At 37.3% G+C, this 12,050-nt stretch overlaps 1 protein-coding gene across 2 annotated transcripts in view; it reads left to right on the forward strand.

Annotated features, from left to right (window-relative positions):
* LOC145674469 (WD repeat-containing protein 70-like) overlaps positions 1-12,050 on the forward strand; it is a 121,588-nt gene that overhangs the window by 18,028 nt on the left and 91,510 nt on the right. For both annotated transcript variants that reach the window (XM_081744580.1, XM_081744579.1), the window contains exons 2-3: positions 855-1,199; positions 9,896-10,137. In XM_081744580.1, coding sequence (XP_081600706.1) covers positions 863-1,199; positions 9,896-10,137 — 579 coding nt within the window. In that variant the 5' untranslated portion in view covers positions 855-862. The remainder of the gene's footprint in view (positions 1-854; positions 1,200-9,895; positions 10,138-12,050) is intronic.

Raw genomic sequence — 12,050 nt, forward strand, 5'->3', positions numbered from 1 at the left:
TTTTTTCGTTCCTTGCGATCCTGGATTTTACCACACTATGTTGTGCTATTTTGACTTGGGAGTGTAATGCAATGTCCACGTTCTGTCGCCAGTGACAGTGAGATCCAATAAACTCTCTCTTATCGACGTAACGCTGCAAATGGTTCAGTGACATGACCATTCGCTTGCTCTTGTTGATATTATTAAGAGGTTTAGGAACCCATTATCATGATACTTTATCTTGTACCAACGAATTGTGGATAATGTTATAAACAGTACCATAGAAATGTCAAGCTCTCGGCAATGCCCTTCAGATGAACACGTGAACCCATCTTCACCATTTCGAAAACACGCGTAATAATGTCCGGCGTCAGCGGGAAACGAGGTCGCTCCAATCGTTCGTTGCGTTGGACTATTTCTCGTCCATTTTCAAACACTTTGCATCGCCCTGCACACTTTGCACTGCTAAACACTTGTCTCATACATCGGCTCAATTTTTTTGTGAATATTTGTGGCTGTGTGTCCCTTGCACTATAGAAAACGAATAACACTTCTCTGCTCATATCGCGTGAACATTTTGAGCAGTCTGGCCGTCTTTGGCAACTAATAAAAGCTTCGCGCCGTGGAAGAAATCGTAAGTTACACTGGAACTGTTCCAGGAAAGGCCTAGCGCATATATATCGATTTTGTGTTAAAACTGTGACACGCTCGAAAAAAAAAGGGGCGCAAAAACTATCCGATTTTCCCTCTTATGATCATATAGTAACAATATTTACACTAAGTCAACTTACTATGCTAATCATAGAAGCGGTTGTTAAATGATTTTTATGACACTGCTAATATCCCTAAATTTTAGTGTGGCTTGTTTATTTCAGCATTTAGTATGAATGCCAAGAAGAAGGGAATTTCCTTTGGAAAGATTGGATTTAGCATTGGTGAGAATCGTAGCGAAGAACCGAAAGAAAGGTCAACGGTGCCTGAGGTTCAGGGTGGCTTTGGTACTTTTGGTAAAAGTAGTGTAGAGATCAGCTCTTCTGGTACGTCTGCCAAATACGCCAGTGGGAATGGGAATGAGGCTGGTACTGCTGATCCGACGGACGCCAAAAAGGAAACCCAGGATGTGGCAAAGGGACTAGAGAAGAAGGCAAAACAGTTTAACCTCGATCAACTATTCCAAGAAGCAAGGCAGACAGCGAGAGAAAGGAATTCAAATGTTACAGGTATTTGTTATTGCCCATACCTCATGTATGATTTTTCATAATAAGAATGAATTTTATGTTGGCTCAGTAGCTCATTTGGCGCGAGTTGGGATCGAACAAGGGATAGCAAGCACCACAGGTGAATGCTCTACACCACTGAGCTACCGCGACCCTCAGTTGTTACGCTGCTGAAATATAACACTCCATACGTATATCCGGATTATTTTTAGAATAAATGCTACAAAAACTAAAAAATGGTAGTTAGTATATTTCAGTTTTTAGCAGAGTGCTTTACTAGAAAAAGAGAGTGAAAAACCACTGTGTTCAAGATAAAAATACGGTCAAAATGAGCTGTCTTAAAACTGTTAAGTTGAAAAAAAAAAAAAAAAATAAAAAAAAAAACTATTGCAAGTTCTAGTTTGGAACTGATTGAATTTTACTTTGCAGTATTAGAAGACATATGACCGCGCTCTTAAAAGTTTATGTAACGTTTAATGCTTAGTTCTATGTGAACCGCCTTATATACCGGTATAGGTGAATTTAAATTTAAAAAGAAAGAAAAAAAAAGACAGGATTTTAAGATAGATATCCAGAGTGTTACCCTTGTTTGAAAAATGATAGTGTCGTTTGGTACACATATTATAAATGTAGTGAATGTCTGTAGTATTAACCTCTTGCACTGAAATGACGAGTGTACCTTGTCATGGCCTCCCGGTGCCAAATCGCACAATGACGAGCTACACTCGTCATAAAATTTAAACTATTGTAGCATCACGTACGGTTACTATATTGATGTTTTGAAAGTTGTATAATGATAGACCATCTATAATACACTTTTGTAACTTCAATTATCAGAATTCAGAAAATAAATTGTAGTGTGTACGTGTTATGACTACAAATATAGCACTTTCTGCACCAAAAAGACCTTTGATGCTTTTAAAAATTCGTATCCTAGTACTCTTTTTCATTTTTTTTTTTTCATATACTGTACATATAAGCAATTGGTCACCACACCCCATTGCAATAACTATGCTTTTGTTTATTTGGAATATTCGTATCTTAATGCAATAAGAACTCGTATTATATTAACATCCTTACCATTTTACTATGTTTCCACTAAGCTGCCGAAAGAGCATGAACAAGAGGAATATTCAGTGTGTACTAAAGGTGATATTATTTTGAAACTTTAACTTTTCTTTTCAGCTACCTCACACAAAGTAGTGTCCTGTGTATATGAACGTATTTACTACTTTTCCGTCCTCAGTTCTAAGTGTGAAAATTAATGTGTAATATAATTGTGAGATTTTACGCAATGAAAATCTTCTGTTTCGTGTGTTTTCTGGGGTCCACGAACAAAATATATATTGATAAAGCAAACGTTTTAGAAGTTTGTTTAAATTTCGTTACTGGATGTTAGTTTTCCTTATACTGCTTCCCTCACTTGAACAGATTATTTTGTATATTACGTGTCATGACAAATATCTGTGTTCATTCTATAACACTGCCCAACACGACTTTTACCTCCGAGAAAATAATAGACGATTGTGAATGATTTTGGCGCGTAGAAAAAGAAAATGATAACAATTTTTGCACATCACGTCACAGTTTTGAGATATTGCGTAAGTTATACAGTAGAGCGTCGATTATCCGAAGTAATCGGGGGACATGGGTGTTCGGAAAACTGGTTTGTTCGGATAATCGAACTGTACTGTACTGTACTGCACTGCACTGTACTAGACTGTACTTCTACAGCCAGTGCCAAACCGACAGAAGTGTGCTGATTGTTGAAACACAGCGACTGGCGGCTTGGCCGGTCAGCAGCGCCTTATGAAGGCCCCATTAGAAGCAATGTTCCGCCAGCTGTGGCTCAGTGCGGCGACTACTGTGGGAAACTTGGTTTGGGAGTGAGAGGGATGATGGACGGTAGGGTGGGAGAGTAACAGGTGCGAGCGAGTAGACAGTTCGGTTAAGCGGTCGTTCGGTTGACCGACGTTCGGATAATCGACGCTCTACTGTATTTCACTCAAATGTAATTTATTGAAATGAAGAACGTAAAGTAAGCCCAGTTAACCACCAAGAATCGAAAAATGGAAGTTTAAAATACATTGCCGTAAGGACATTGTGCCTCTCAAAGCCCTCTTATCTTATTTTTCAAATATATAATTATCAGCAGTGTTGCCAACGACATTAACAATAATGTCACTAAACGTACAGCAAAAGTCGTTAGAAACCTTAATTGTAATGGAAATAACGCAAGTTAATTCGCTGTACATTTCGAAAGTACAATATCTAGTTTAACAATGGTAAACGAAACAAATCTTGTCTCTAAAATATATTATCGAATCGCTAGATTTAGCGACAAAATCCCTAAATTGGCAACACTAATTGCAAGCCCTTTAGGTTATAAAAATTTCATTTATTTGGTCACTCGCGCCGCATTTCACTATGTATTTTCGTTCCTATAGCACAGATGATTCAAAGTGAGAAAACCTATGTCTCATCATCTTACCGACTTCTTCCCTTGCAAAGAATGACAGATCCCTATGTGAGGTGTCAGATTTCAAAGTTGTTAACAAGATTTCGTCAACGCTTGGCAGTGTGTTGTTGACATGATCTCTTCGCGCGTGTGTTGTTTGAAGTACATTGTTTTACAAATCGAATGTTGTGTTTCTATCAAGTGAGTTATTAGTGCAAAATGGAACGAGTTGCTTCACGCCGAATGTATACTAATCATCCGGATAATTTTTTATATGTGTGTAGTAGATTTACACCCAGACCAAAAAGGAAGAAAATATATAACATTGCAAAAATTGCGTATTCTTTGTACTTCGGTTGTTGAATTGCTGACCAGGACAAGCCATGAGCTCCTCATCAGTGCTGCATAACTTGTACTTAAACATCTTATCTCACTTAACCTCAAGGTTTTTCAATTCTTCTCTACGCCAATGTTTGGTTTGATTGCATGTATATAAATTTACATTAGTAAACTGATTTAAAAAGGCAGTTGCATGATTTTGTGTGTGTTAAAAGCTTTCAGGCTTGACCATGTGATAATATGTATCGAAATGATTTAATATACGTATAATACAGTAGGACCTCGATTATCCGACACAGTTTCTGGGCTACTTCTCAGCCCCTATTAAGCCGATTTATTTCAAATTTTGGGGAACGAAGCTAGATAGCCCTAGAAGATTACCATAGAAATTTGCTGTAAATCGGTTGAATAGGGGATGAGAAATATCCCGAAAACTGTGTTGGATACTCAAGGTTGTACTGTATATAATGCGAATTATAAATCTGTTCATATAATTTGAACCTGACGTGACAGGGCATTGTTATGGTAATTTTCGAAATCAGCGTGACCATTTAATTAGGAATCGCCTATTTTGATCGCGGAGGTATAAAAAAAAGTTTTTATTTGTTGAGTAGTGTAATCACTGGTGGAGCGCTCACCTGTAGTGCGAAGTAGTTCACTTCCATTAATCATCTGTTTCCCTTAGCCTACAACGATAATGGAACTAGTTTGTTGTAATTACTGTACCAATTGTCTGTCTGTTGATGTAAATATTAATCCATGTTTTCGAAACACCAGTTAATCTTTGTAAATTTTCACATAGACCACTCTTTATCAATCTCTGCCAAGGACTTAAATATACAGTTTGTGAGCATATTATATTGGCTATAGAAACGCCAAAAGTTATGTGAAATAATTACTGTTAAGGCGTAAGAGTAGTTTCATACTGAGTGAAGAATTCCCAGATACCTTATGAACATTATTCTTGTTGTTTTAAGTTTGTGCGTGTTAGTATTGAATCCATTAGGAAATTAGGATTATTTCCTCTTGAGGGAACGTTTTTTCCTGAGTACCATTCCTAGCGTTCCCTCCTGAACGCGTTCTGTATCGATTCTACGACAAATTTGCACACCAGAAATTGCACTCGACTAGCAAATTATCATGCTTTTATATTATGGATTTTTTTCTTAGGTACGAATAAGATTCGCTACATAATGTCGATTGGTGACCTAATATGATGGCATTAATAAGTACACTTACTCAGACTGGAAATAAATGTGAGGGCCACGGTTGCTCAGTGATAGTGTGTTCACCTCTGGTACATGGGGTCCCTGGTTCGATCCCCGCTCGCGCCAAGTGGACTTTGTGGTGGACAAACACCGTGTGCGTGGGTTTTCTCGTGGTTCTCCCGTTTCCTTCCACGGATTCATTAATTTCTCATCATCACCATCTCCTTTAGCCTAGCCGGCGTAATCGAGGGACGTAAAACTTATTCAGACTGTAAATAAATGCTCATTACATTAATATGTTAAATAAAATTACTATGACAACTGCTTTCGGATGCTTATACGTATAGCATGAATTACAGATTGTAAAAAATTTCATATAAGTGTGTTAATGTGCATTGAGTATGCTGTACTGTTATGGAAAGTAACACTAGTTACAATATAAATGCCTTTAATAAATTTAAGTTCAATGGATTGATTTTATTACTAAGCAACAGTTCAGTAATATGTTAGATCAGCGTTTCCCAACCGGTGTGCCGCGGCACACTGGTGTGCCGCGAATGGGCCGCTGGTGTGCCGCGAGGAAATGAAAACAAAATTATTAATTATATAGGAACCTAATTGCAAGACAGGAAATATGTATATTTAAATTTCACATTACTGTGAACCTTTACAATGAAAAAAATATTGTAATTGTAATATATTATTGTACATGCATTAGTACTACATAGATTGTATTTCGAAAACAGAATTTTATTAATATTTAAAATTGTGACTTATATTAACCATGTTAATAAGTTATAAGTTTCACAATGTGTTACTTATCTGTTCATTTTTAATGTTGAAAAAAGTATGAATTATCATTGTTATGACCATTATTGTTTCTTTATTGTTACAGATTATTTCGTAATTTGAAATTTTAAAATCTCATTCTATCCTTTCGACAAAGCAAACACTCATACAAATTACCGCAATTCTGTTTTAAAAGTACAAGAGATTTGTTTGTTCGTTCCTAATTTAGTTATCTTCCTTGTGAAAGGTTGGATACATTCTTCGAAAAAGAAAGTGTATTTTTTAAAAGACTGAGTTCTATATTTCATTGGAATTGTTTCCTATTTTTTTTTTTTTTTTTTTTTTTTAATTTGAATGAAAAGTAAGTATAATGATTTACGATGGAGGAAAACCAGTGATCGAGCTTTATTCTTTGTGAGAAGGAGGTCAGTAATGAAAGAAAACAAATACGAGGGTATTTTCTATTTACTACTACTACTACTACTACTACTACTACTACTACTACTACTAATAATAATAATAATAATAATAATAATAATAATAATAATAATAATAATAATAATAATAATGACTGTGCCGCGAGAATTCAAGTTAGACCCGTAGTGTGCCGCAAGTTGAAAAAGGTTGGGAAACGCTGTGTTAGATACTTCGTTATTCTTCTATAATCTTGCAATATTGGTTAACACTATAATTTTTTCCTGGTATTTCAATTAATTTGTAATAAATAATTTGACAAATATATATATTAATGAAGAATGGAACAACGGATTTAAATTTATTTTTATACACCAGATCCTCTGTTCGTGCGAATTTAAATAGTAATAAATAGCGTAATAAATAGGTTAGTGGATATCCTTGGAAATACAAAGAGAAAGTAGGCACCGGATTTGTATTTCCTGTCGTCATTACCACCTGGCACCCGGTAGTTTCCGAGCCCTCATAATTTGTTGGTTAGCCCTTAACGAGTTTTCGTGACCATTTGGCTACACATTTTTTGATCTTGCCTATTGCGTTTGAAGTCTATTATTTTTAAGTATTGTTCCTTGTGGTTATTTTGTGTACATGTTTTCCGAGATCCAGAGAAGCTATTGCCTCCTGGTGACAACTCTGGTAAATTTTACGCCGAAGGTAGTCTGTGGATATATTGTTTTGCAAGCAGTGCCGGAAACAGACAGAAAAGATAGTGAACCGTTAAGGGTTAGATTGGAATTGAGCTTCCCTTTGAGCACCGAGGCTATATGAAGCACGGATCTACAGCTTAATGTTGAATCCAAATCGTATGAGCTCCCACCGAGAGTTGAGCTCATACGGTTTGGATGAGCAAGGTTTTTAAAGGAAATTGTTGGCTTGCACCTCATTTTCTTCAGAATAAAACCAGCTTGATGCCTATGGCCCCGTAACGTACGTGGAAAGGGAAATTAGGGGAAAAATCCCTCCAAAAATCTCTTTTTGGGAATTTTGAACCTCTGGAACGGCCCGAGTGAATGTACGTGCTCATAATATACCATTAAAAAAAATGTGCGTAGGTATTCTAAATATTTCCACTAAGCATCATTCCGATATTGTTTCTAGATATGAGGGAAAAATATTTCCCAATCCACTTGGAGGGTACAAAATCGTACAGTAAAAAGGAAATAAGTCCATTCGTGCTGCAGAAGTCCAAAAACAAGACAAGAAAAGTTACTTTTAAGTGTGACGTCCCACGTGTGAAAACTGCGTTTATATTTCTGTACAACATTGTTCTAGACAATAGAGTAGAAAAAAGGTTTGGGTACGGTAGATAGGTAATAAAGACTGATAATCGACTCTATTACACCATGACGGGACGTTTACATCATCAGTGTTAAAGGGGTTAACGTTGAATCCAAACCGAATGTGCTGCCACCGGGAATTGAACCGCGCCGAAGACGTGTACTCTAACCGTATAAGCACGAGGAAATTCTAAAGAGCCCTGATAATGTGAAATACTATTAGACTTTAGAGTAATTTTCCGTACCGTATTTGCACTCTCTAGAGCATTAAATTTAACAACTCGTGAATCGAATAATATCCGCATATTAGAAGGTTTCTGTGGTTTGTGTACTTACCTGTGCGTTCGATTATGAATTTCGTGACCTAAATTCTTGCCAGTTCCTTCTAATTGTGCAATACACATTTCGAAGCTACACAGGTACAGTACGGTCGAATCGTTGTTATTGTTTGCAGAAATACAAACAAGTGCAAGGATAATGATAGATTTAAAGACGAAACACTACTCATATCCAGTAATATAATGAAAACTCCAAGAATGTTGAAGTATGCTAAACTGGGAGCTGAACTCGGACTTTCGGCTTACCATGTTGGTACACATACTGCTACGAAACCAGTTTTCACTCAATAGGACTGTTCTCTGCAAACAAATTACTTTTCAGAGTAATGTTTGCACTCACCATTAAAGGCGCATAATCCTCTATCAATTCTTCTGTCAATCACTTTGAAGCGAACTGATCAATTTCAATAATTTTTGTTCAGCTCTCTGATTGGTCGGCTGGTTTCCGAATAACACACAAAAAGTAAAAAACAGTGAATGATTGGATCGGGACTCGAACTCGGGATCTCCTGCATACCATGCCGATGCGTTAACCACTACGCTAAGCAGTCCGCTTCCCAGAAGAATCACACTCTCTTTCACTCCTGAAGTCGGTGCTCTCCTCTCATGGAGGTCTGAGAGAGAGAGAATGTGTAGCTGTTCTGGGAAGCGGACTGGGTGGTGTAGTGGTTAACGCATCGGCACTAGGGATGACCACAAAGTTCCGATCCAGCGAGGAACCGGTTCCACCAGGAACCGGATCTGGCCATCCGTAATCGGCATGGTATGCCGGAAATCCCGGGTTCGAATCCTGGTCCTGTCATTAACTTTTTTACTCTTAGTGTGTTATTGAATTCGCACCTACAAAGGATTTGGTGTGTTAAAAAGAAAATCGATTGTTCCCTTCTCTCATTAGACTATGTGATTTCCGAGTAATTGACAAAAGAACATGTAGAATAGAAGTGTTTTACTTTTGTTGAGGACTGACGTATCAATTTCAGAGTGTGCAATGATGTGTCAACTCAATGTGAAATGTCTGAAGAAATTTGGCGTGGAATCCTCACTGTTTAAATGTAGTGCGTGATGTATCGTTTTTAGGCGTAGGGTGTACTGAGTTGGCCCCCTGCTCCGCGTATACCAACTACTCAATCTGTTTCTAGTTGTCAGTTTTAAGCTTCATACAGTTCATTTTGCAGAACGGTTTTTCATTCTGTTGTAATTGAGTTTTAAAGTTCTGATTCTAAAGTGTTAATTTATTGAGTTGAGTTTAGTCTCTCTTTCAGCAACGAGGCTATATGAGACGGGGACCTGCTAATTAACGTGAAATCCGAACCACGTGAGCTCCCGCCGGGAACCGAACCCGGGTTTCCCACGACAAAGGTGTGTGTACTATCCGCTTAGAATTCCAGTTTTTAAGTTCAAGATTTTTAAAAAGGTTTGATTCGAATCATGATCTAAATATCTGGTTCAAATCAATCAACCCTGCTCAGTATACTGAAATTATCAACTTAATAAGATAAGCAATTCCATAAATCGCTTTCAAAATCTTGACTGGAAGACCAATCGGAAAACGACCATTAGGAAGACCTAGGCGCAGATGGGAGGACAATATTAAGATGGATCTCGCAGAGATTGGAATAGAAAATAGAAACTGGATGCAGTTAGCTAAGGATAGAAGTCAGTGGAGAACTTTTGTGAACGCGGCATTGAACCTCCGGGTTCCATAGGCCATAGAGTTAGTTAGTTAGCAATTCCATAAATTTAGACTTAACATATTTTGCTGCTAAATTAAAAAAGAATGTTTTATGAAGAAAGCGTCTTCTTTTACTTATAATAGAGGCGGCACCAGAAGATTCGAATGAACTTCCCATCAAAGGAGATGCAAGTGCGTACCAAACGAAAAAGGGATTTAAGAGCGAGGAATCGTCAAGTAGCTCCAGCAGTTCCGAGAGTGACGACGACTCCAGTGATGAGTCTTTAATAGGCCCACCTGTGCCCAAGAATCTTCCAAGCACAGAAACGAAACCGGAAGATGATTCTAGTGATTTGAGCGATGACGATGATGATGATGATAACCAGGTAAGGGAATTTAGTTAATATTATATATGAAGTGATGGTTGATTAAAGCTTCTAGGGTTTGCATCCATGCGTTCTAGCCGCTGTACACTACGGGTTAGAATTATGGTTAATTAAATGCTCCAACTATTTACACTTAGCACTTTTTGGGTTAACTTTTTTTTTAGATCTTTCGTAGTTAGATAGGGTAGTATCTTCATTATTCGATTTAAAAAACTATAATAAAGCTTTTTAGGTCTTTTTTTTTTTTTGTGTGTGTGTGTGTGTGTGTGTGTGATTTTGCAAGCACGAAGGCATTGTAGCACAAGTTAAAGTAAAATCGCTCAAACCGTCCCCAGGCGGGTACAAAGGAAGCGGAACACCATTGAAGAAAACCACATGTTTCTTTGTTACATGGGAGGGATAATTCAACAAGTCCTTCCAGTTGAGGGTGGCCTTCGAGTTGACCTGCTGAAAAAGAAAGCGATGTTTCAATTTTCACCCTCTTGCTTACTCATTCTTCAGTAGTCTTCGCAGAAAGACAGATTTATCTAGTTTTTCGTTACTTTTGTTTTCGTCGCATCCTCCTCCTCCCGTCTCCTTTAGCTTGAAGGGCATAATTCTGGGACGTTAAACTGAAATATTTCATTTAATTTGAATTCAACTTGGATATGTTGTAATGAAGAGAAAAAGAAATCAATCATTAGTTTCATGATATGTGCTTATTTTACTCTTAAATATAGCATATTGTTAATATTGTGTAACTTCCATAACAATAACGCTTGTACGAACCAAATATGTTAAGTGGTTCGCTCCTTCCCCCCCCCCCCCCCACGTAAGGCATCAGTGCCGCAAAAGCCCGATGAGAAAAGAATACAATTTTTCTTTGGAACCCCCAGAAATCCGTCCTTCACCGCCACTGTCCGTACTTTTATATTGAATTCTTGTAATGATTGTATTATTATTATTATTATTATTATTATTATTATTATTATTATTATTATTATTATTATTATTATTATTATTATTATTATTATTATTACATAATGTTTCCATCGATAATATAAGTTTAGCGATGGCAACAACGTATCGCTTCGACACCAAACACGTGCCATTTATGGCTTATTTGGAGTGTTATTTATGAGGGCGGTTAGGGTAAATTTTCTGCTTGAGTACAAAGGAAGCCGGTTGGGGACCAATAGAACGTCTTGACTATACGTATGATTTCACGCCTCTCTCGTCGATACATAGGGAAAGATGACGTCACAACTTAAAGTTTTTTCATTAGGCCTACTTTTATTATTTTTTGGCGGGATTACTCTTGTACCTAGAAGATTGAAATTTTGTACACACATTCAGTGCACCACTTTGTATTCTTCTGATTTTTTTCGGATCTCTGCGTTAACACAGTGGGAGTCCAGAGGGTCAAAAGCGGATTTTTTAAACTAAAATACCTTTCTGATTTTCCCGCCTCAGTTACATGGTGGAGACGTGTTAATGGTACCGTTTGAAAGGCTGTTCTATTCTGAAGAGAATGTGGTACGAACCATGATCCTAGGATAAATAAGGATGTCTCAGGAATTTTTTTTTTTTTTTTTACCTGAGAACCTGTTTTAATCGGGAATCCGGGGTAGTGTGGGGATATTCGTAGTACGTTGGTAAATATTTTTTACCTTACTTTTCAAGATAGAAGCGTGAAATTTTGTATACACATTCAGTATACACCTTAGTATTTTTCAGTTGATTTTGAGATCTGTGCGTTAACACAAGGGGGGGGGGGGGCTTAAAACTTTTCTCAGAAAAAATCCCAATTTCGTGAATCAGGAACAGATAGAGAAATGTGAATGGTACCGTTTAAAAGGTAGCTCTATTGTGCTTAACTAAAAGTCTATAATTTACCTCAAAAAGGCTGGATTTTAAAAGGGTTAAGTGGTGTA

This window comes from Thermobia domestica, chromosome 17, assembly GCF_964235325.1.
Source record: "Thermobia domestica chromosome 17, izTheDome1.hap1.1, whole genome shotgun sequence".
Taxonomy (NCBI): domain Eukaryota; kingdom Metazoa; phylum Arthropoda; class Insecta; order Zygentoma; family Lepismatidae; genus Thermobia; species Thermobia domestica.